This window comes from Lynx rufus, unplaced genomic scaffold, assembly GCF_022079265.1.
Source record: "Lynx rufus isolate CCGP_SWC_20201006 ecotype Redwood Valley unplaced genomic scaffold, mLynRuf1.p SCAF_14, whole genome shotgun sequence".
Taxonomy (NCBI): Eukaryota; Metazoa; Chordata; class Mammalia; order Carnivora; family Felidae; genus Lynx; species Lynx rufus.
This window is the reverse complement of record NW_025814828.1, coordinates 5,468,599-5,494,757: the sequence shown is the minus strand read 5'-3', so window position 1 is coordinate 5,494,757 and position 26,159 is coordinate 5,468,599. Positions and strand designations below refer to the sequence as shown.

Here is a 26,159-nt window from a genome sequence, read left to right as displayed (position 1 = left end):
TGAAAATAGAACCATGTTGTAAACAATGCATACGATTCTTAGAGTCCTGAGAGTACTCAGCTATCACTGTATGCCATATCACAGTATTAGCACAAACCAGAATCAGTCCCCTCAGCAGGGAGTGTCAGCCCCAGAGCAGACAAGAGTCTCTTCCCATCTCACGACTTTTTTTTTTGTAACGTTTATTCATTTTTTTGAGAATGAGGGAGACAGAGCACAAGCAAGGGAGGGGCAGAGAAAGAAGGAGACACAGAATCCGAAGCAGGCTCCAGGCTCTGAGTTGTCAGCACAGAGCCTGATGGGGGGCTTGAACCCATGAGCCACGAGATCATGACCTGAGCCAAAGTTGGACGCTCAACCGACTGAGCCACCTAGGTGCCCCAAGGTCAGGACAGTTTTGAAGGAAAAATGCATGGTCTTGAGCACAGAAGACCCAAAGTAAAGACAAGTGGCCGTGTGGTATTTACGTAGCGTTTTGGAAACTTGAGGGTCAGGGATGCTAAATTAGCAGGCTAGAATAATCAGGGAACCAGAAATTCATACCGGGACACTGGCTCTGCTTCTGGTTTGTCCTACTCGAGCTGCTTTGACAGGAGAAGCGTCCCGCAGACTGTCCCCGGCTACGGATGACTTTACTTCACATCAGTGTCACTTTGGTGCCCGTGTGCTCCATGCTGGGGACGTGGAGGGACTCTGTTGATGGGGCCAGCGGGCTGCTGTGGGTGATGGCAGTGAACTACAAGGCAATGTGCGGAGACCTGAGGGCCCAAATCGCTGTTTTATCAAATTGTGTTTTCCGTTTGGTGATCTCATGGCACTATAAAGACAAGCCTGAGAGACGCTGAGGCAGAAGTGGCGGGTGACCAGTTTTATTCTGTGAGTATTCTGTCTGCCTGCGTTTAGAGTGACTTTTTCACAGCAGAGCCAAAATCAGTTAAGTCATTGTCATGAGTTTAAGTATGAGACATGAGTACAGATTTCGTTTGCTGATGCTCCTGAAATTTAAAATTATTGACTCAAAAAAATCATTTTTTATTTTTTCAAGTATCAACATACAGTTTTTTTTTTAATTTTTTTTTTCAACGTTTATTTATTTTTGGGACAGAGAGAGACAGAGCATGAGCGGGGGAGGGGCAGAGAGAGAGGGAGACACAGAATCGGAAACAGGCTCCAGGCTCCGAGCCATCAGCCCAGAGCCCGACGTGGGGCTCGAACTCACAGACCGCGAGATCGTGACCTGGCTGAAGTCGGACGCTTAACTGACTGCGCCACCCAGGCGCCCCTCAACATACAGTTTTTACTTATTGGCCACATACTATCATCTCGTTCTGTTTACCTGCTGTCTCTGTACAAAATAATATTTAAAAAAATGTTTTTTAATGTTTTATTTTTTTTTAATTTTTTTTAACGTTTTTTTATTTATTTTTGAGACAGAGAGAGACAGACCATGAATGGGGGAGGGGCAGAGAGAGAAGGAGACACAGAATCGGAAGCAGGCTCCAGGCTCTGAGCCATCAGCCCAGAGCCTGACGCAGGGCTCGAACTCACAGACCGTGAGATTGTGACCTGAGCTGAAGTCGGATGCTTAACCAACTGAGCCACCCAGGCGCCCCTAATGTTTTCTTTTTTGAGAGAGAGACAGAACATGAGCAGGGAAGGGGCAGAGAGAGAGGGAGACACAGAACCCGAAGCAGGCTCCAGGCTCTGAGCTGTCAGCACAGAGCCCAATGCGGGGCTCGAACCCACAAGCCGTGAGATCATGACGTCAGCTGAAGTCAGACGCTTAACTGACTGAGCCACCTAGGCACCCCAAGATACAATTTTTGGTTCTTATCTATGTGCCTTAAATTTTCTCTTTGACCTTTCTTGTCACTTGTTTTGCTGGGAAAGGTATTTTTGGTTATCCTTATTGCTACAGAATTTAGTTGGCAAGGCCCCTAGAGCAGTTTCTTCTTGCCCGTGTTGTTAATGAGGAAATGATCCCAAGTATCAGGTTGCTATGCCAAGGAGGTCAGTAACAAGCTTTTTTGAAGTTATTAAAGAGGGAAAGTGCATATTGTAAATGTTGTAATATTGTAAGCTCACCCAGAAAAAGTAAGTAGAAGTCTATTTCTTTTTTTTTTTTTTTTTCAACGTTTATTTATTTTGGGGACAGAGAGAGACAGAGCATGAGCGGGGGAGGGGCAGAGAGAGAGGGAGACACAGAATCGGAAACAGGCTCCAGGCTCTGAGCCATCAGCCCAGAGCCTGACGCGGGGCTCGAACTCCTGGACCGCGAGATCGTGACCTGGCTGAAGTCGGACGCTTAACCGATTGCGCCACCCAGGCGCCCCTAGAAGTCTATTTCAAACTTCTACAGTCATAAACAATGTTATAGCATGAAAGGAGATAAGGTCTTTAAATATTTTTAAATGTTGTTTTTTAATGTTTATTTTTGAGAGAGAGAGAGAGCGTGAGAGGCGGAGGGGCAGAGAGAGGAGTCACAGAATCCGAAGCAGGCTCCAGGCTCCGAGATGTGAGCACAGAGCCCGACGCGGGGTTCGGACCCACGAACTTCAGTTGGTTTACAGGCACGAGTGACTAGGGGCCGCCACATGCGCGGTATTTTCGTCATCGCAAACACCGTAGCTGGGCAGCGGCAGGCAGACGGCCTGCTCGCGGCCGCATGCTCTGCCCACAGAAACCTCCAGGCCTCCTCCCCACGTTCACTGCGAAGTTCTGTCTCAAGGACATAAGCCAGTGAATCAATAAGGCAACACACCTGCCTGCTTCTCTTCTGTATTCATCTGTAGCCAAATTACCTTCTAGCCTAACATACATTTACATGCTTTGTTTGTTGTTTATGTAGCTCTGTGAGCTTCTAAGTCCCGAGAGCGGCGGTTTGTATACCTGGAACGGCACCACTTGAAAGAAAGCATATGAATTCATTCATTGACTTCATTCTTGTGTATAACGTACAATTCTTCCCCTGAAAAAAAAAAAAAAAGCCCCGATGCCTGTTGGGTAATTCTTAAAACCTCTGGTAAGTGGTTCCCGGAACTGATGGTGCCCGCTTGATATCCGCTCGTCCTCTCTGATTGAAAGCTCCTCTTTTCTCGATCCAAAGTGCTCCAAGTGAATTCCCACTAGAACCACCCAATCCCATCAAAGCGTTTAACCTCCGTTAAACACTTGGCGTGAACAGCGGGGACGCGGTATTCATCGGTGGCAGGGCAGTGCCTTTCCACACCTTCGGGCACGCGGGTTGGTGAATAAACCTGATGCCGGTCACACCTCCTCTTCCCACGCTCGGCGGGGGGCTCGTCATCAGTCTGTCCTTTATCTGAGAGATTTGCCCCAAGTGAGGCCACGTGTGGACAGTGGACACAGTGTGCCAGGGAACCCACGTTCTGTCTTGGACAGCAAGTCAGGGTTCCGCAGAGATCAGACACACGGGCGTGTGAGGATACGCACCTGTGCACGCTGGAAGGGAAAGGTGCCCACCTGGGTCTGTGCTGGGGGAACGTGTGAGGCACACAGGGGAGCTCGTCTGACTGCTCAGTGCTCCCAGCGTGGGGAAAACGCTTTGATTTTGCCTGGGTCTGTCGGCTATGTCAGCCACGCGTGGGATTCACACTCGGGATGCTCATTCCCTCTCCCGGGAGCAAAGACGCCCACGGCCGAGTGCCGCCCTTTCTCGTGGGGGTTCCGCTCAGCGCCGGCCCCGCGGCTGCGTTTCTCTCAAGACCTCCTGACAGCCCCGTGGCTGTGACTTTCCTGTGCTTTCCGGTTGGTTCTCGCATTTCGCCAGGTTTCCCCCCAGGCTCTCCTCCCGACAGTGAGTTCTGCAGGCCCGCTCGCCTCCTCGGCTCTGCGTCTGCGGCTCACTTCCACAGCTTCATTTCCTTGCTGCCCGTTGTCGCGATCTGAGAGCCGCGGGCTGTGCGGCCCGTGGCTCCAGACCGTCCTCTCTGTGCCTTCCGACCTTACAGATGTCAGCGTCGACCGATACCACGTGCAGTGGCTCCCGGAGGTCTGTGCCCACAACCGCAGTGCCGGAGCAGAGACCTCTTCTGCCATCACCCAGGTAAGAGACGGTCACGCCGCCCGATTCTCAGCGCGATGTCCCTTCCCTCGGTGTGTGGAAACAGCGGACTGAGAGCCGTGCCCGGGGTACGACGCACACAGCTCGCCCTCACGGATTAGCTGTTGGATGATAGCGAGGTGGAAGTGAAAACACAACGGTCCTTGTGTTCAGTCCTGCAGTATCCGCTGAGGGCTCCGTCCCGTGGGGGCACACGGCAGGGCCTGAAACACGGAGGCTGCAGACGCGGTTCGTGGGGAACCCCCAGGTCAGGGGGAAACGCTTCTGAGACCCCCCGTGTGTCTCGACTTAGCTGGACAGAAGCTTTGAATTGTTCTCTGAGTCCTGAGTTGGCAGCACGATCTGCAGGTGGGACGGTGCCTGTGAACTTCCATCCGACCCTGTCACGTCCCATCTTGCTGTGCCGCGTCGCTGGCTAGTTCCTCCTCGTCCGGGGAAGGAAAGACGTTCCCTGAGTCGCACACGGTGTGCCAGGACCGTTTCTGACTTTTCACTTGAACAGAACGCTACGTCCTTGCAGGCAGGAACCCTTCGGTACCAGCCAGTGTGTTATTCCAAATATTTGGGGCTGATGCACGAGTTACAGAGGGCCATCAAGGGACCAACAGCAAAACGGTACAGAGGGTGGTGAGGTGTCCAGAATATCGATGCCAGTAACTTGTCTGTGATCTAGCAGGACAGTCTAAGATTTCCAAAGGCATGGCCCCACACGTCTCACATGGTGATATACGCTATTTCAGCAGAACATTTTTCTTTGGACTATTTTCTAAAGCAGCAAGTGGGGGGTATTTTTAGAATCCTATCTTGATCACATAACTTTAAGGTAGTAAGATAAAACATGTCAGTGGGTCTGCAGAAATACAGCTTTTTACTGGATTTGACTTGTCCCAACTCATGCTCGCCAACGTTGTTCCTTTTATGTTTTCTTAAGTGGTTCCCAAAGTTTGTGGCGTTCACTTAAAAAGAAAAAAGAAACATTTTTAAAAAGGGAAAACTACTTGAAAAGCAGAGAAAGAAATGACCGGAAGCAGGGCTTATTAAGTTTTTTGTGGGCAGAGGCGAGGCTTCTAGTACGTTTTTTTTACTTATGCATGCGTTGGAATTGTATGAAATCTGGCTTATTTTCAGGGGACCACCCAATCCTAGCCTTACCCTCTCTAGAAAGTCTGAAGGTCATAGTAAGCATTTGCTGAACACGTATCCTGTATCTGGTAGAAATAAGAATGAAAATCCCGAGAAAGCAGTCTGCTAAAGGCTCACACCTCGTCCACTGCCATTTGTAAAGGACGTTTAGACCCATTTATTTTCAAGCTCTGATGCAGCACGGGCTACTTTATCTGTAGCTACGGAGGCCTGCCTTCCCCGCCACTCACACGCATTCTTTACGCAGCTGCGAAGTCTGTCCTTAGTGGCTGACGTGGGCTTCCAGCAGATTCCCATCCGGAGTGTAGATTTGCTCCCGAGGAGCAGTGTTTCAGGCAGAGGCCGCCATTGGTCCTGCTCTCCCCACGCCATGCCCGGTGCCCTGGCTCTGCCTGCCCACCCGTCACCCCTGGGCAGAGGGCCAGCTGCTTCCTCTCCGCGCCTGTCCCCCACCCTGCCCACCACTACGGCCTCCATCCTGACCCGTGACCGAGGCCGCGGGCTGAGCCCCTGCATCTCATACACGTGTGCCTCAGGCTCTGGTACACACCGGACGTCAGGAACAAATGAGACGTGGGTTCACAGTCTGGCACTCCCACCTGCGTGGCTGGCAACCGTCCCACGCGGCCTGGAAGGTCCCATGATGCTGCTTCGGTCCTGCCCCGCCGCGGTCCTGTTCGCTTCCAGGGGCCGTGTCCCACGCCATGGGACGGCCCACGGTCGTGAGGAACCGGAGCATGCACAGTGTCTCCTTCGTAGTTTTTATAAAAGCCACACTGCACGCACGCACAGGAAACTATCCTGGTTAGGACTCATCTGCCACATCTTGGTCCCTGATGAGACGTATGGCTAGCATATTCCCTCTCTCTCTTGCTCTAGGAAAATTATATCATTCTTCAGGATCTGTCGTTTTCCTGCAAATACAAGGTGACTGTGCAGCCGATTCGGCCCAAGGGCCGCTTGAAGGCAGAAACCGTTTTCTTCACGACTCCGCCGTGCTCTGCCCTGAAGGGGAAAAGCCACCGGCACGTGAGCTGTCCCGGCGAAGCAGGTACGTCTTGAGCTGAACGTGCATTGTGATGCCAGCCACGCTTGGAAAACATTTCCAAACTGTATTGCACAACACCCGAGAAAGCGAACGTCCCCCGCTTTGTAAATCTGACGGCCCAGGTTGGGAGGCAATATATGGCCGTGGGCCACATTCTGTCCTTCTAACAGCACGACATCCTCTGCTGTCACCTCTAACAGTGACATCCTCTGCTGGCAGTATCACCCCTTTAGAAACGAAGCCAAGGTTTCTCCAGTGCTTGTACTCGGGCGTGTTCTATAGAAATTATTTCGTTTTCACCCCACCGCTGTGCCACGTGACCTACCTTTACGTACTTTGCACAACACCGCCCCCCCCCCCGACCTTCCTCCATTTGCTCTCCTTACCGGGACCTGTCCTCCTGTCCTGAGGCGGAACGAGCACCCCAGGACTTGGCGAAACGCGGCTCTGACATGGGATCACTTCTCGAAGCGTCACTACCCACCCCGGTCACGGCGCTCACTTCTCCTCTTGAGGAAGTGGCCAGATCTTGCCACGTGGCGGAGACCTCTCTCCTCCCGTCCCCAGAGCTGGGTCCTAAGAAGAGTCCCCAAACCACCCAGCAGAGTGGCCGCACTGGGACCGTCTCTGGCTGACTGTCCCCGTAGGTCATGGAGGTGATGGCCTGAAGCCCTGCATGAGGACCGAGGTCAGACCGCGTGTGCCTCCCCTGGGGAGCGGCTGCCTGAGGTGCCCGCGATACGTGCAAACAGCTCCCATGTGCGGTCCGTGTCCCGCAGCCTAACTCTGCCTCTCACGTCCTCTCCCCCCAGGTCACGAGCCTGCCACGGTGCTCGCCAAGCCCGAGAACCTTTCTGCCTCGTTTGTCGTCCGAGATGTTAACATCACGGGCCGCTTTTCTTGGAAGATGGCCAAGGCCAATCTCTATCGGCCCGTGACTGGCTTTCAGGTGACCTGGGCCGAGGTCGCGACGGAGAGCAGACAGAACAGCTTGCCCAACAGCATCATCTCGCAGTCGCAGATACTGCCTTCCGTACGTGTCGACTTGCTTCCTGTGTGCATGTCGCTCATGTCCGCGGCTGGGCCTCAGCGGCCACTGGGGGGGGGGGGGGGGGGACTCGTGCCGCAACGCGTGCCATACTGCTGAGGCGTCTTCCCACATTTTCGTCTTCTGGAGCCATTGTTGTGCGAGTATTCATGACCTATGATGGGTGCTGTTGTGAGCAGGGAAAACGGTCAGCGGGACATAACCTGGGATTCCTTCAGCAGCCCCGAGCCTGTCCTGTGGGCAAGTGGTTTAACCGTTGTCCCTCGGGTCCAAGTGGACCTGCCCTGTTTGAAGGGTTAAATTGGGGGAAAACAGCTCAAAGAAGCTTGTTGTTTCTCTCCCTTTTCCCCCTTCAAGTCTGGCGAGAGCCCATAATGAATTGGCCTGTCTTCCAGGCCACTTAATTCCTTGGCTTGAAGAAAAAAACAAACCCCATGTGTGGGCTTTTACCCTCTCTAAAAATGCCCTTAGGACATCGAACTCCTGGTCCACTGAGAAAGAAAGGAAAGAAAAAAACAAGTCCGGAAGGAAAAATTCCTTGGAATTAGAAAAGTAGTTATTCTATGAATGTGTTAGGTTTTATTGACTTCTGAAAAGAATGTGTTGGCATGAAAATAAACATGTTCAGTCCTGGGCATTGACAGATACTGTGTTTTGTGGAAAACTCTTGGCTCGTTGACCGAACTTTGGATGATCAAGAATTCACATCACAAGATGTGCAGATGAAAACTTTCAACCATGGGAAAGTCTTATGTTAAGGAACAAACACTGAAATCTCAAGGGTGAGCCCTGAGAACTGGCACTTTGGCACACATGAACCCTGCCAAGTGCGCTGGGCTGCCAGGGTCGAGCGGGGTGCTGAGAGGCGACTCGGCACAGGGCTCTGGCCGAGTGGGAGACGCCGGTCTCCCCTGTGAGGCTGCTGCACTTCCCACCTGCTCTTCGACCACTGCCACCTGTTCTCCAACCACTGTCACCTGTTCACCACACTCCCGCCTGTTCTCTGACCGCTCCCACCTGTCCACACTCCCACCTGTTCACTGACCGCTCCCACCTGTCCTCCACGTTCCCACCTGTTCTCGGACCGCTCCCACCTGTCCACACTCCCACCTGTTCATGCTCCCACCTATTCTCTGACCGCTCCCACCTGTTCTCCACGTTCCCACCTGTTCTCCGACCACTGCCACCTGTCCTCCACGCTCCCACCTGTTCTCTGACCGCTCCCACCTGTTCTCCACGTTCCCACCTGTTCTCCGACCACTGCCACCTGTTCTCTGACCACTCCCACCTGTTCTCCACATTCCCACCTGTTTTCTGACCACTCCCACCTGTCCTCCACACTCCCACCTGTTCTCTGACCACTCCCACCTGTCCTCCACGCTCCCACCCGCTCTCTGACCACTCCCACCTGTCCTCCACGCTCCCACCCGCTCTCTGACCACTCCCACCTGTCCTCCATGCTCCCACCTGTTCTCCACGCTCCCACCCGCTCTCTGACCACTCCCACCTGTCCTCCACACTCCCACCTGTTCTCTGACCATTGCCACCTGTTCTCTGACCACTGCCATCTGTCCTCCATGCTCCCACCTGTTCTCCGACCACTGCCACCTGTCCTCCACGCTCCCACCTGTTCTCTGACCACTGCCACCTGTATTCTCCATGCTCACCCCTACTCCACACTCAGGTCTATTCTCTGGCCACTCACAACTATTCCACACTCACATATCCTCCGTGCTCCCACCTGTTCTCTGTGCTCACATGTTCAAGGGCTCATACCTATTCTCCATGCTCACACCTGTTCTCGACCTCTCCCTTTTTCTCCACAATCACACCTATTCTCTGGCCGCTCACACCTGTTCTCCGTGCTCACACCCAGTCTCTGCACTAACACCCGTTTGACCACTCACACCTGTTCTCTGGGACCAGCCTGCGGGAGAATGCGTCTGCACTGTGCCTGCTGTTTTCAAAGGGTCACTGATGAGCATTTCCTTTTGTGTGGCTCCCTCAGGATCATTACGTCCTAACAGTGCCCAATCTGAGGCCATCTACGCTGTACCGACTGGAAGTGCAGGTGCTGACCGCGGGAGGGGAAGGGCCGGCCACCATCAAAACTTTCCGGACGCCCGACCTCACACTGCCCTCGGTGCACAGTGAGTGTGGGACACAGAAAGTCAGCAGATGTGGGCAAACACTCCGATAAATGACCGAGTTATCACAGATCCCTGTGAAGCGGGGGGTTCTCTTCATCTCAAGTCCTTCCGCCCCATGTGTGTCCACACGGGACTTGATTCTAGCCACATTAGCATCATCGTGTGCTTGGTGACTAAGTGCTCCCTCCCTGCCTGGCATCCCTTTCCTCCCTTCTGTTTTCTACACGTATCAGGCTCTCTACTTACCTTTTACACTGTAAATACACATGAGGGAGAAAAATCTATAACCTCACGGCAATCTGAAATTGTTTTAGAAACTACGATTTTCACATGCGATGATCTAGGAAACACGTCGCTAAGGATTATTTTCTCACGACACACGTTTGAGTGTAATATATGACATACATTTTCTTCATACTATGACCCAGATCAATCTACTGGATTTACTGTGAAGTCCAGGTTTTTAGAAAGAATCGTCACCCACTGTTTCAAAAACACTGAGACTCTTGCCGATTTTTAGATTATGGACTTCATCTCTTTCCAGCTTAAATTTATAAAGCGGTGCCTCCAGATTTGTCTGTTGCTAAGAAAATAGAGCAGGAATCCTGGTTTTACATTTACAGTTGTACTAGCTACATGTGCCCCGATTACCGTTCGCGGCTAGAATTGAGGCAGACGCCAATGAGCCTGGGAGAGCTCGGCAGCCCCTTCTCGCTGTAAAGGTCGGGTGAATGCTGTCCTGATACTCCTCCTTTGCAAATGGGTTTCACGCGAGGACTGGTTACGTTTTTAACTTCTGAGGAAATAGAAGGACTTTTGGGGGGGGGGCGCACCTGGGTGGCTCAGTAGGCTGACTGTCCGGCTCTGGGTTTCAGTCAGGTCTGGATCTCATGGTTCGTGAGTTCGAGCCGCACGTCGGGCTCCACGCTGACAGTGCAGGGCCTGCGTGGGATTCTCTCTGCTCCTCCCCTTCTCTGTCTGTCAAAAAACAAACCTTAAAAGAAAAGAAAAGAAAAGAAAGGGCTTTGGTGTGCTTGGATAACTGTACGATGCAGGAAAGGGGGTTGTGCTAGTCCTCTTGTGAGTTTATGGATTTGGGGGAGAAACCGAGGGGTGGGCAAGAGCAGGAGGGGAGGCTGATTCGGAGCAGGGAAGACGAGGACGTGGGAGGGAAGACTTCCTGGCTCCGATCCTTTCACCGTCAGCCGGTACCCGGCTTCCTGCAAAGCAGCAATGACTGATACGTCTGTCCTGTCACCCTTCAGGACCCCACCTCAAACATCGGCATCCTCATCATTACAAGGCTTCCCCAGAAAGATACTAGACGGCTCCAAACGACGTCTAAGAAGTGAAGGAATGTGCCGGCGTGCTGAGCTGCCGGGCCGGCACGTGTGGTTCTACAGGCAGGCGCCCCACACAACTCCCTGCCCCCGTAACTCTGCATCCGAGGAACCTCTGGAAACTAGCAACACACAGCCAGTGGGGACGGACCCAGCTTCCTGCGGGGACGGAGGAAAGGAAGGTGAGGCCCGTGACACTGGACGCCAAAATATCCACATACGAATCCCCATCGAATGACTGCAGAAGTGAGATCTCCCTGCATTTGGAGGAGCACATTCTCAACACAGTCCACACCTGCACACGAAGCATGACGCTAAACCAACAACACGTTTTTAGATTCAACGATGGCTTTGATTTGCAGAGTCAACTGAGACGATGCAGTTTTTAGGCCCTATTTATTCCGATCTTTCCTAAGATGATTTATACCACGTGTAATTTTTAACTGACAAAGGTTAACCTCAAATACAGCAATTAATTTAAATCTCCACATGTCCCTAAGCTACGTTCACACAAAGGCGAATGAGCATCGCGTCTGTCAACGGCGGTTTTCAAAAGACATCCAAAACAGGAAAGATTCAGCCAGTCACGCTGCTATCCAGAGTCTGCCTTGGAGAAATGAAACTTCTTTCCTGGGGATACTTTTTAACATTTCATCCTGCAAAATGAGACATTTTCCTGACATGTTTTCTTACTTACGTTTTCCTTGTTTTCTTAATGCAGAAAAGAGCTGCTGATAGGCTTTGTTTTACCACTTCACGAACCTAAAAATTTACAAAACCTCTTGCTTAAAATGAAAGGATCCCAACTACTGGGTATCTTCCAGTCCTCACTAAGTTTTGCCTTTTCTTAATCAAAGTAAGCTACTTGTATGCTAGAATATTCCCTATTCTCGGTCATGTAGGAAACACGAGGCCATGATTGACAGAGGACAGCTATTTAGTCTTTCAAATCCATTCTATCGTACCGTTTGCCTCCAAACTACCCCTTTGTGGCATGGACTCGGGTCAAGACGTATCAACCATATGTGATGTTGCAGTGCACCTTGGGGCAGCCTTACACCCAGAAGCGTTTAGTCGGATAAAGTTTGCTCTTGAGGGAATATCCACATTTATGGTTTGAAATGCACAGATATGTTTTTGTGTCTGTGTACTTGTTTGTGTGTGTGACACACACACATCACAGACCTTGAGACTCACCGAAGAAATGGTTTTCACAGCTACCGAAGGTGGATAAAGACACAGTGCTTCTAGAGAAAAGGATTATGTATTTTCCCCACCGGTGTTTCTTCTATGAGGGAACAGCAATGTGTCAGAAGTTAAACATTTAAAAGGAAAGCCTTCCTCATCCCACTATGTACCTACGTAAACTGGGGAAGGTTTCGGTACCGTCTTCTTGGGTTTTGATGGTGGGACTGGGTACTTACCGTGGTGTGGTTTCCTGAGAGCGTGCGGACGCCCTGACCGCTCCTGGAGGAGAGAACTCTGGACTCCTTCACTTCTTGTGGCTTCTCCACAGTGTCAGGAAGCAAATGCTCTACAAAACGGAGAGAGACCGTTTTTCCTGCCCTGTCGATGCACATCTTTAGGAAACACGGTCCATACGCATGGATATGTGGTGACAGATACTGAAAACTGGTTCCTGTGTGGTAACGACTTTTAAAAGTCGACGACACGGGCAATATTTTGCAGCTTAGCACAAGTGACGCTCCTGGGGAATCTCAGCAGGAAGCGCGTGTTGCTTCCTAAGTGTTTTCTGCAGCTCCCAACAGGGTCTGCGACACCCTTAGCACAACGTGGTGTGAGGTCACCTGGTTCCCAGAGTTTCGCATTTGGAACGCACAGCACGGCAGACAGCCCTCCTTTCAAACAGCCCCGAGCTTGACCCAACACCACAGTAGTATCTTCCAGGAAGCTCTGACTCATGCCAGTGCCCTTAGCAGCAGCTGAATTTCAAATTGTCAAATTTCCACAAATGAAGATGTCTAACGTTGGCTACAAGTTTGTCTGTTACTTTGTCAAGAACAAACCCAATATTTGCGCCAGCAAATTTTTGTATGGTTGTATAGTTCAAAATGGAGGCGTGTATACATACATACAAAATATTAAATTATTATATAAGTTTAATTTTGTAAAGTTTAATTATGTTTCTTTTATCTGGGTAAGAGACGATGAGCAAATCTATGTTGAGTTTGCATGAACGTTCCGAAGCTTACAGCTCCCTTAGGAAATCTAAAGCAGCTCCTAGGAGCATCTAATTCTGCAGTAACATTCGTAACTTAAATATTATTCACATTTTTGGAAGAAAAACGCTATTGATTGGGTGATTAAGGAAACATGAGTTTCTTCTATGAATTTCAAACATATGCAAATCGGCCAAAATATACATTTTTTTTAATTTTAAAAATTTGAGTGCCCTAATAAAGGGATATAACCTATGGGTTTTTTTTTTTCTCTAAACACAGTCTACGTGGCTAAGTCTCGAATACATCTTATTGAAATTAAATGCATCTCCCTTCTATGAGGACACACATATTCAGTGACAGGATTCACTCTTCAAAATGCCCACCCAAAACAGCAAGTCCTCAAGTCCCGGCTGGCGGCTTCACCGCAGCGGCCGGTGAAGTTACCCATTCTGCCCTCTTTTTCTAACTGGAGCCCCGTGGGGCGACATCTATAAGTGAGCGTGTGCCCTTTTAAGCCATTTGTTGTTTTAATATGACATAGTAGAGACACTAAAATTGATGGCAGGGAGTTTTTTGAAACGATTATGAAACAAACCCAAGTTTAAAGATACGTCTGTTTCCTGGGAACCTGAAAGAGCCCGTCACTAACTCTACAAAGCAGGCTTTCTGCAGCTCAGCAGATGGGGCGCTGGGGCCGGTTACGCTCTGGGGTGTAGCACAGCATCCCTGGCTACTTACCCGCCAGATGTCCCCAACCGGGGACAGCCAGTGATTCTTTGCCTTGCATAAGGAACTGAGTAAATTACAGGAGTAAGCCCCGGGAAGTTACAACATTCGACTTCAAAGCCCCCGTAGTGTGTCTTATGTGCTCTGAGACCCGTGATGGCGACGCTGAATTTTGACTCGTGTCTGTATCGTGCAAGTACCCACAGTAATTCTGTCCTTCCTACTAGTCAGCGTCACTTGTAATAATGACTTATTTATTTAATGCCCTTTCTTACACCTTGTGCCATGGATTTAGTAACTAAGTTTGCTCATTCCCACGATTCCAACTATCTCTGAATCTTTTTATACAAACCTTCACGTTGTAACCAGAACAGGAAGGCTAACTGTTGCATGTACTTATAACTCACGGAAAATAGTAAATGCATAAAGATGGTGACTCTTACCTATGATTGTGCATGGCCAGACTCCGTGTCTTACCTCTACTGAGTATTTTAGCAAGTTCTACCATTGACAGAGTGATTAACAGAGGTCTGTATGTAAAGTTACTATTTCTTTACTTAATTATACTGTAGTGTGCAGATAACAAAAGACCTACCTTCTCATCCAAATGGCCAACAGAGATCACGCCTCTTAGACTGGTCATTTCACGTCAATATTTATTTATGTCTGTAATAAAAAAAAAAGTGATTTTTGTGTGTGTCTGTCATGTTATTTAGAGAGAAGTAATCCTGTAAAAAAAAGCATTTTGTAAAAAAAAAAAAAGTATTGTAAATAGTCTGATATTCTGTGACTCATTATTTTCATGTTAGAGTTTGTACATACTGATTCAGTAATAAAGTATCCTTACACCTGCCCGGTGGACTAGACTCATTTATTAAAAAAAACAAAAAACAAAAACCGCACTTCCGTTTTTCCATTTTTTTCCCCCTATGTTCCCAGCGAGAGTCAAAAAGTCAGTATGAATGGAATTTGAGGTGTGGCAAACGTACTTCATCCTAATGAAAGTATTCTGGGGCCTGGAGATGACACTTGAGATTTCTTTCATAGTATTTGCTTACGGCTGTTATTGCTGATGGCTTTGGTGGCATTTTTGTCAACAGTCTACAATTCAAAGTGTCCCCCTCCCCCATGCATGCATACAAGGCTAGAGGTATGAACTTAGTCCTTGTCCCTGCCTCTGTGGTTTTCAACACCATGCACTGTATTCAGAGCTCCTGGTTCCCAGCATCCAAGGACAATTGTGAGCCTTTCCTGCACTTCCCACTGGGACATCAGCGTATCTATCTGCTCTGAATGAGCCAAATGCCACCACATAAAGAGTGAGGACTAACGTGGTGTTCTCCAGGGGAACCTCAATCTTCTCCTTCCTCCATAAAATCACCCACCTGATTTATACATTCATTCGACAAACATTCCCTCAGTTTCTGCTGTGTACCTGATCCTGTTCTAGAGGTGGGACATTGCCTACAAAAGGAAAGCTCCCCGTTTGCTTTCTTCCTCAAAGTAGGCAGAGGCGTGATAGATAAGACATGACAATAAATGAACAGCAAATAATAATAAATGGAAATGCTCAGAGGTGGAGAGCTGAGACGCTGTGGGATGCAGGGAGAGAGAGGCCAGGATAGGAAGTTCAAGGTCTCGCGAATATTTTTAAAGATCACTCTGGCGGCCATGGGCAGAAGAGCTGATGTGAAGAAAAATAAAGGGGCAGATCAGGCCGAAGACGTGGCCTTTGTCCTGGCAAAGACGGGATTGCGGATTAAAATGCTTGGGGTGCCTGGGTGGCGCAGTCGGTTAAGCCTCCGACTTCAGCTCAGGTCACGATCTCGCGGTCCGGGAGTTTGAGCCCCGCGTCGGGCTCTGGGCTGATGGCTCGGAGCCTGGAGCCTGTTTCCGATTCTGTGTCTCCCTCTCTCTCTGCCCCTCCCCCGTTCATGCTCTGTCTCTCTCTGTCCCAAAAATAAATAAACGTTGAAAAAAAAAAAAAATAAAATAAAATGCAACGGTCACAGATGTGCAGGGAAGCCGACAGATTGGGGACACGTTTTGGAAGCCACAGTGATAAGACTGATACTGGCAGGTGAGCCACAGACAGAAACATGTTCTGAACATCACTGAGGAATTTTCAAATCACAATGGTGACAGATTCTTTAAAAACAATTAGCAGTAACATGTAGGAATCCAGACCCCAAAGACCACATACTGTAGGACTGCATTTTTTAAATGTTTATTTTTGAGAGAGAGTCAGAGAGACAGAGAGACAGAGAGAGAGAGAGAGAGAGGGAGACCGTGAGTGGGGGAGGGGCCGAGAGAGAAGGGGACAGAGGATCTGAAGCAGGCTCCGTGCTGACAGCAGAGAGCCTGATGTGGGGCTCGAACTCAGGAACTGTGAGATCATGAACTGAGCCAAGGCCAGACGCTCAACTGACCGAGCCAGCCAGGTGCCCCTGTATGCCTGCATTTTTATCAGACGTCTGGGCTCAGGAAGTCCCCATGCAGAAGGCAGATGAGTGGTCGCCAGGAGCTCGGGGTGGGGGCATGCCAGTGACTGTTCCACGGGCACAGGGCTTCCCTCTGGAGTTAATGGAAATGCTCTGTACCTACAGGATGTGTTTGCACAACATTGCGAATGTACCAAATGCTACTGGGTTGCATACTTTTAACACTTGGTGTTTACATGAGTCTTACTTCGATAGAAAACAAATGTTAGCAATCCTAATATAGATACACCTGTACACCTAATATATCTACCTATATGCACAGGTATACGTCATGGTGAAGAGGCTGCATGGGTGAGAAACCTGTCTTGTTCAGTGAAACTAAATTTAAGTGTAATTAAAATGTATAGATTTGAAAAGTCATTTCATGGACTAACAGTAATCCAGGTGCATATCCATGGTCTACAAGTAGCTTTGAGAAAGAAAAAAAAAAGGAAACTGAAATTCATTATCTACGACAGTAAACGCTGCCCAAAGTAGGGAAGTTTCCAGTCTCAGATTACTGTGACATGTAAAGATTGAGTTTTGAATGATCGCCCCTGGTTATTAGCATGACCCTGGGTCAGTGGCTCTCAGAACTGGCTGCCTACTTGAATCCCCTGAGAGGCTTTGAAGAAGGCCAGTGTCTTCTGGTACCTTCAGACGTGGAGTGACGTGTGGACAACAGAGCTGTTTGAAAGCTAATTCCCCAGCTAATTCTCGTATGTGCCTGATGTGGAGAACCACTCTTCCAGACGATGGGAAGATACGAATGAACGACAAATGGTATAGACATTCCTGCTCGCAGAGCTGAAGGAGTACAGAGTCATACTGTAGCATACAATTGGATTGCACTGGAGTGAAGTTTTCTGACCACATTTTATGCTTCACTGAATCATATGCAAAGACAGACACACAGACACTGAGTACACTTGCAGATAGTCCCACATGTAGACAGACGCAGGTATACCTAGAGAGAGCCCAGTCTTCTCTTGGTACCTGGGGATTTACTGTGGCACATACTGATGCAACATATAGGTGGTCAGACACAGCTTGGATATTCTAGTGTGCCGTTAGTGGAAATTATAATCTTTTCTGGCCTGGTGAAACAGCTTTCAGAGAGGCAGCCTGTAGTGATTTACATGTAGTCAAAGACAGCCAATTAGAATCGATCTGTCAGTGAACTTCCAGCCCCAGACTGTGTGCAATCCAAAACTGATTCTGATTGACCTCTTTGTCCTCGATATCTCCTTCCTCATCTCAAACGACAGCCCATCAAAAGCAATTGGCTGCATTACGAATAATGGAAACCATTCCTCATGCCTTCGTTGAGTGCACCCTCTGGGTATTGCGCTGGGTCGATCATAAGGCCCTCTCTGTAGTTTACAAGGGAAACAGCTAATAGAATTAACCCCTACAGCTAACATTTACTGAGGGCGCAGTAACAGTGAGGCACTTGGCTAAGTGTGCTATTTGCATGAGTTCATTCATTTCTTCAATCATCCTCAGGGGATGGCAGCATGTTAAAGCTGAGGAAAGTGAGATACAAGTTAAGTCAGCTCCAGATCAGGTAGCTAGTGAGTTACAAAGTCTGAAAATGAACCTGGGCCATGAGTATCAGGCCACTAGACTCTTCTGCCTGTCAGCCTGTCCTCCATAAGCTCAAGTTACAAAAGGTACTGTGTACAGCATGGCAGAAAGGAGGATGCTAGGCTCCCCTCGTCCTACAGCTATAATCATATGAATGCACCCACATGAGTGTCAATAAGCCAGGAAATGACCCAAGACTCTCCACAACTAAATGTAGAAAAGAGGCCGTACTGGGAATAGGAAGGGCAGAGACGTGTCGGGAACCAAACACCTGCAGGACTGTCTGCGGGAGGGAGGGACACTGTGGGTACAGAGAAGGGAGAGGAGGAGAAGCCAGAGAAGGCACCCCCCAGCTCTGGGGACCCACGTGGGGAAAACAAATACCCATAATGTTTGGCTTTGAAAACCAGAGGCACTTGACTTCTAAGTTCTAACAATCCTGGGGCTTAACACCTAGAATTTTAAACATCACCAGGCTCGGTTCTGGGAGAGCCAGAGGGTGAGAGGAAACTCAGTCTCTGCCCATCAAGTGGCAGCATAACAAAGAACTGTTGAGGTACAACATAGAAGCAACAGTTTGAACAACAACTGGGGTATATGGGAGGGAGATGTGTTGACTAATCTCAGAGCACAGGATAGAAGGGTACAAATCCTCAGGAGACTTCTTCAAGAACTAAAGAGCTGGTGGGCACCATTCCCACCACCAAACCAGCCCTACAAGAAATGTTAAAGGCATAGTTTTGAATGGAAAGGAAAGACCATAAGCAGGAGTAAGGAAAGTAGGAGCACAGAAGCAGTTAAAGTAAGTGTATCTGTAAAAATCAATCAAGGGATTCACAAAACAAAAGGATGTAAAGTGTGATACCATATACATAAAACGTGTGTCACGAGGAGTAAAGAATGGGTACAAATGGGGGCGCCTGTGTGGCTCAGTCGGTTGGGCGTCCGACTTTGGCTCAGGTCACGATCTCACGGTTCGTGGTTTCAAGCCCCGCATTGGGCTCTGTGCTGACGGCTCAGAGCCTGGAGCCTGCTTCGGATTCTGTGTCTCCCTCTCTCTGTCCCTCCCCCACCAGTGCGTGCACTCTCTCTCTCTCTCTCTCTCTCTCAAAGGTAAATAAACATTAAACATTTTAAAAAAGGGTATAGGGGCATCTGGGTGGCTCAGTCTGTTAAGCATCTGACTTCAGCTCAGGTCATGATCTCACAGTTCGTGGGTTTGAGCCCTGCATCAGGCTCCGTGCTGACAGCTCAGAGCCTGGAGCCTGCTTCAGATTCTGTGTCTCCTTCTCTCTCTGCCCTTCCCCTGCTCTCTCTCTCTCTCAAATATAAATAAACATTTTTAAAAAATTATTTAAAAAGTGGTACAGGGGCGCCTGGGTGGCTCAGTCGATTGAGTGTCTAACTTCGGCTCAGGCCATGATCTTGCAGTCTGTGAGTTCGAGCCCCATGTCGGGCTCTGTGCTGACAGCTCAGAGCCTGGAGCTTGCTTCGGATGCTGTGTCTCCCTCTCTCTCTGCCCCTCCCCCGCTCATGCTCTGTCTCTCTCTCTCTGTCAAAAATAAAAATAAACATTAAAAAAATGGTACGAACATAACCAACTACCTACAAAATATATACTGCTATATGCACAAGATGTTATATGCAAACCTAATGTAACCACAAATCAAAAATCAGTAACAGATATGTAAAAAATAGAGAAGGGAATCCAAGTATGTCACTAAAGAAAGCCAAGTAACTGAGAACAGAGCAAGAGAAGAGAGGAACAGAGAAGAACCAGAAAAACCATACAGCGAGTAGCAAAATGACAATAAATACATAGCTATCAATAAATACTTTGAATGTAAAGAGACTACATGCTCCAATCAAATGATACAGGATGGCGGAATGGATAAAAAAAAATCCATCTACATGCTGCCTACAAAAAACTCATTTCAGACCTAAGGACACATGAAGACGGAAAGTGAAGTGATGGAAAAGCATTTATCACGCAAATGGAAGTGATACGAAAGCCTGAGTACCAATGCTTATATGGACAAAATAGAGTTTGAAACAGACTGTAACAAGAAACAAAGAAAGACACTCTCTAATCATAAAGAGGACAATCCAACAAGATATAACAATTGCAAATATTTATGCACCCATCATAAAAGCATCCAAATACATAAAACACCTAAAAACAAACATAAATACCCCACTTATGTCTATGGATAGATCATCCAAACAGAAAATCAACAAGGAAACAGTAGCTTTGAATGATACACTGGACCAGAAGGATCTAATAGATATATTCAGAACATTCCATCTTAAAACAGCAGAAGACACATTCTTTTGAAGTGCACTTGGAATATTATCCAGAAAAGATCACATGTCAAGCCACAAAACAAGTGTCAACAAAATAAAAATAGCTAAAGTCACGTCATATATTGTTTCTGACCATAATGCCATGAAACTAGAAATCAACCACAATAGAAAATCTGGAAAGAACCCAAACACATGGAGGTTAAATCAGATGTTACTAAATGATGAATGGATCAACCAGGAAATCAAAGAGGAAAAAAAACCCAGGGGCAGACAAAATGAAACGGTCAAAAATCTTTGGGGTGCAGCAAAAGCTAATCCAGGAGGGAAGTTTATAGTGATACAAGTCTACCTCAAGAAGCAAGATAAATCATAAAGAAACAACCTAAACTTACAACTAAATAAGCTATACAAAGAAGAACAAAGAAAACCCAAAAACAGTAGAAGGAAGGAAAAAATAAAGATTACAGCAGAAAGAAACAAAATAGAAACTAAAAAACCCAAAAGAACAGATCAGTGAAACCAGGAACTGGCTGTTTGCACAGATCGACAAAACTGACAAACCTTTAGCCACATTCATCAAAATATATATAAATGAGTAAATGAATAAAGAGGGAGAGAGGATTCAAGTAAAATCAGAGGTTAAAGAGAAATAAGCAACCAACAGCGTAGAAATACAAAGGATTTATAAGAGAATATTATAAAATATTATATGCCAACAAACTGGACAGCCTAGAATAAATGGATAAATTCTTTGAAACATATATCTCCCACAACTGACTCAGAAAGATATAGATATGTAAGTGAGAAACCAGTGAATTCTACTCCTGAAACCAATATTGCATTGTACATTAAGTAAAATTTAAATGTAAAAAAATGTTCATAAAAATATATTTAAAAAGAAATATATCATTCGAACAGCCTGATTGCCAGAAATGAAATTGAATCAGTAATCAAAAAAGCTCCCAAGATGACCCTAATATAACGATGTATGTTAACTATACTGAAATTAAAAAAAAAAAAAAATTAAAAACCTCCCAAGAACCAAAAGTCCAGGACCAGGTAGCTTCACAGAGAAATTCTACCAAACATTAAAGAAGAGTTCATAACTATTCTTTGCAAGCTATGCCAAAAAATAGAAGAGAAAGGAGAGCTTCCAAATTCATTCTGTAAGGCCAGCATTACCTTGATATCAAAACCAGATAAAAACACCATAAAAATGGGAACCACAGGCTAATGTCTCTGGTAAACATGTGCAAACATCCTCAACAAAACAGTAGCAAAAAAATCCAACAATACATTAAAAAATCTATTCACTGTGGCCAAGTGGGATTTATTCCTGGGATGCAAGGATGGTTCAATATTTGCAAATTAATCAACGTGATAACATCACATCTCTCAACAAGAGAAAGAATAAAAACCATATGATCATTTCAATAGATACAAAAAAAGCATTTGGCAGAGAACATCCATTCATGATAAAAACCCTCAGCAAAGTAGATTTAGAGGGACTACACTTCAACATAATAAAGGGCATCTGTGAAAAATCAACAGCTAACATCATGCTCAGTGGTGAAAAAATTTCAGCTTTCCCCTAAGATCCAGAACAACACAAGGATGTCCACTCCCACCACTTCTATTCAGCGCAGTACTGGAGGTCCTAGCCATAGAAATCAGAAAAGGAAAAGAAATAAAATGTATCCAGGTTAGAGGAAGAAGTAGAACTTTCCCTATTTGCAGATGACATGACATTATATGGAGAAAACACTAAAGACTAGTAGGAGTAACAAAGGAATTCAGTAAGGTTGTATGATACGATATCAATATACAGAAATCCGTTTCATACAGGAACCCTCTTGCACTGTTGGTGGGAATGCAAACTGGTGCAGCCGCTCTGGAAAACAGTGTGGAGGTTCCTCAAAAAATTAAAAATAGATCTACCCTATGACCCAGAAATAGCACTGCTAGGAATTTACCCAAGGGATACAGGAATGCTGATGCATATGGGCACATGTACCCCAATGTTTACAGTAGTGCTTTCAACAATTGCCAAATTATGGAAAGAGCCTTAATGTCCATCAACTGATGAATGGATAAAGAAGATGTGGTTTATATATACAGTGGAATACTACTTGGCAATAAGAAAGAATGAAATCCGGCCATTTGCAGCAATGGAACTGGAGGGTATTATGCTAAATGAAATACGTCAGGCAGAGAAAGATACCATAGGTTTTCTCTCATATGTGGATCTTGAGAAATTTAACAGAAGACCATGGGGGAGGGGAAGGGGAAATAAAAAAGTTAGAGAGGGAGAAAGGCAAACCATAAGACACTCTTAAATACAGAGAACAAACTGAGGGTTGATGGGGGTGGGGGAAAGGGGAAAATGGGTGATGAGCACTGAGGAGGGCACTTGTTGGGATGAGCACTGGGTGTTGGATGTTAGCGATGAACCATGGGAATCTACCTCCAAAACCAAGAGCACACTGTATATACTGTATCTTAGTCAACTCGACAATAAATAAAAAAAAAATCCATTTCATTTCTGTACACTAACAATGAAGTAGCAGAGAGAGAAATTAAGGAAACAGTCCCATTTACAATTGCACCAAAAATGTAAACATCTAGGAGTAAACTTAACCAAAGAGGTGAAAGACCTATACTCTGAAAACTATAAAACTTTGATAAAAGAAACTGAAGACAGCACAAACAAATGGAAAGATACTCCATGGTCATGGATTGGAAGACAAAGATTGTTAAAATTTCCATACCACCTAAAGCAATCTACAGATTTAACGCACTCTCTCTCAAAATACCAACAGCATCTTTCACAGAGTTACAACAAATCCTCCTAGAAACAGCCAGAGCAATCTTCAAAAATAAGAACCAGAGGAATGACAATCCCATATTTCAAGATACACTACAAAGCTGTAGTAATCAAAACAGTATGGCACTAACACAAAGACAGACATGCAGATCAGTAGAACAGATGACATAGGCTGTAGCAACATTTTTCTAGATATGTTTCCTGAGGCAAGGGAAACAAAATGAAAAATAAGCCATTTGGACTACCTCAGAATAAAAAGCTTCTCCACAGGAAAGGAAACCATCAACAAAACTAAAAGACAACCTACTGAATGGGAGGAGATATTTGCAAGTGATATATCCAGTAAAGGGTTAGTATCCAAAATATATAAATAACATATAAGTGAACATCAAAATGCCCCAAATAATCCAATTAAAAAAATGGGCAGAAGAACAGACATTTCCTCAAAGAAAACATACAGATGGCCGACAGACACATGAAAAGATGCTCAATATCATTCATCATCAAGGAAATGCAAATCAAAACCATGAAGAGATATCACCTCACACCTGTCAGAATAGCTAAAATCAGGAACACAGGAAACAACAGGTGTTGGCAAGGATCTGGAGAAAAAAGAAGTCTTGTGCACTGTTGATGGGAATGTAAACTGGTGCAATCACTTTGGAAAACAGTACGGAGGTCCCTCAAAAAATTAAAAATAGAACTACCCTATGACCCAGTAATTGCACTAATGGGTTATCTACCCAAAAAAACCCCCTACAAAAACACTAATTTGAAAAGGTATATGCACCCCTATGTTTAATGCAGCATTATTTACAGTGGCTAAATTATGGAAGCAGCCCAAGTGTCCACTGAATGGATAAAGAAGATGGGGTATTTTTTTTTTTATTTTATTTAAAAAAAATTTTTTTTTCAACGTTTATTTATTTTGGGACAGAGAGAGCATGAACGGGGGAGGGGCAGAGAGAGAGGGAGACACAGAATCAGAAACAGGCTCCAGGCTCTGAGCCATCAGCCCACAGCCTGACGCGGGGCTCGAACTCCCGGACCGCGAGATCGTGACCTGGCTGAAGTCGGACGCTTAACCGACTGCGCCACCCAGGCGCCCCTGAAGATGGGGTATTTTTATACAATGAAATATTACTCAACCATCAAAAATAATGAAATCTTGCCATTTACAATGACACAGATGGGTCCAATGCTAAGTGAAATAAGTCAGTCAGAGAAGGGCAACTACCACGTGATTTCACACCTATCTAGAGTTTGGAAAATAGAATGAATCAACAAAGAAAGGCAAGCCAAACAGACTCTTAACTCTAGAGAACAAACTGGTGGTTACCAGAGGGGAGGCGGGTGGGGGATGGGTTCACATGGTGATGGAGATTAAGAGCACACTTATCGTGATGAGCACTGAGTAATGTATAGAATTGTTGAATCACTATATTGTGCACTTAAAACTAATATAACACTGTATCTTAACTATACTGTAATTGCAATTTTTTAAAAAGGTACTAGGTAGCCTGTAAGTAAGCACATGATGTTATGTGTGTGTGAAATACTATGCACATATGTATGAAATGTATACGATTCTGAATGTATGCGATACTAAATACGTTTATGTATAGATGGAGATCAAGTCAAATGTCAATGTGACTTGATACATAGAAGGGTTTGTTTGTGTTTTCTGTTTTGTTTTTGGTTTTGGAGTTACACCTGACGGATTCCATCAGATCTTCAGGGTGGAATGTTTTAAGAGCTTCCGAATTGATTCTAATATGCAGCCAGAGCGACTACCACTGCCTTACAGGGTTATCCAAACTCTCGGTGCTGAACCAATCACTTCTGCAACTTGATTGCAACCTAGCTTTTCTTGAACTACCACTTGGGTTTGCCAACTGGCCTGTATATTAATCACAATATGGGTAAAGTTTAAGTTCTCTTACAAAATCTTTCCCTTCTTTCTTTCCTCCCTCCCTTAACCAGATAGGACAGAAATCTTAATTGTTTTATTATTTTACATGGAAAATTATCCTTGCTTTTTAGTTTCTGAGTGCATTTGTGAACCTTCAGGAGGCATACTTTTAAGGACTTAGTCAAGACTTGAATGAAAGTACAGTATTTGTGCAGTCTTCTCTTTTGTTAGCAATGATGCACCACGTTGGGGTTGGCAAATATTTCCATGGTCCCCCCTTGTCATCATTTCCTGTCAAGTGGCCAATCTGATGGTAAATTTAGAAGTCTCGGCTGGAGGTCTTCTGAACTAAAAAGCTCCTTTTGCAGGCTGGGTATGACTACACATTCTGGTTTGGAAAACAAATGCTGAGGTTTGTGTGTTTGGCTCAGTACCAGCTTGCTGAGTATTCAGTATCTGCTAAGTCAGACTGTAAGGTGAAGGTGCATGTTTGTGAACATTTTACGGGGGTGAATGCTTCCCAATTTTTTTTTACTGCATTTGTATAGAAATAAATTTATAGTAAACTGTGTTTATTATAAACAAATAAGTTTATTTGTATAGAAAGAAGTGTTACTGAATGAATTATGTCAAATGATCAATGTAAATATCATTAAGCAATTATCTTCCTTAATTTAAAAACGGTTCATTCACTGACTGATGAGTAGATTGATGAGTATTACTGTTTGTCCACATGAAGATGATTACAACTCTTTTCCAGCTTTGTTGTATGCAATGATTTAAGATTTAATAATGGAAGTACTTACTGGAACTCTGTTCCCAAAGGTAGTCACGCCAGAGGGAGTGGTTGATAAAAGATGCGCTAGCCTTTCCAGGACCCGTGACGCAAAGCATATTCGTGTCTCCTTTGTTATCAGAGTCACTTACAACAACACTTCCTTCGTCCAAAATGGCGGGTGTGACTCTGGTTCCAGGCTGGAGAAGATGCCAACGAGCTGTGGTTCCCTGCCAGCATCATACATCAGAGTGTCCTGTGGCACTCTCACGGAGGCTCCCAGAAGTGTTACCAAACCGAAGCCCCGGCCAGATTCTGTTGACATGCCAGGAGAGGCACAGGCTGGTCCCGCTGCTGCCTCCCACGTGCAGGCGGGAGCGCCCCACCGCTGTGTGCACAAAGGCCATTTTGTACCTTCACTGCTGAGCGTCTACAGGTGCTGTACTGTCATCTGGGCAAATGCCAGCTTCCTCAAGGAAGGCCCGGAGCCAAAACACCAGCATTTATCCAGTTGATGACAACCCAGCACCTGTAAAAAGCAAAGGAAAACACCGG

The 26,159-nt window shown here is 46.3% G+C and overlaps 1 protein-coding gene across 1 annotated transcript in view; it reads left to right on the top strand.

Moving 5' to 3' along the window:
* ANOS1 (anosmin 1) overlaps positions 1-14,569 on the top strand; it is a 187,257-nt gene extending 172,688 nt beyond the window's left edge. The window contains exons 10-14 of the mRNA XM_047075872.1: positions 3,972-4,066; positions 6,107-6,278; positions 7,088-7,308; positions 9,332-9,473; positions 10,739-14,569. Coding sequence (XP_046931828.1) covers positions 3,972-4,066; positions 6,107-6,278; positions 7,088-7,308; positions 9,332-9,473; positions 10,739-10,797 — 689 coding nt within the window. The 3' untranslated portion in view covers positions 10,798-14,569. The remainder of the gene's footprint in view (positions 1-3,971; positions 4,067-6,106; positions 6,279-7,087; positions 7,309-9,331; positions 9,474-10,738) is intronic.
* The last annotated feature ends 11,590 nt before the right edge of the window (positions 14,570-26,159 follow it).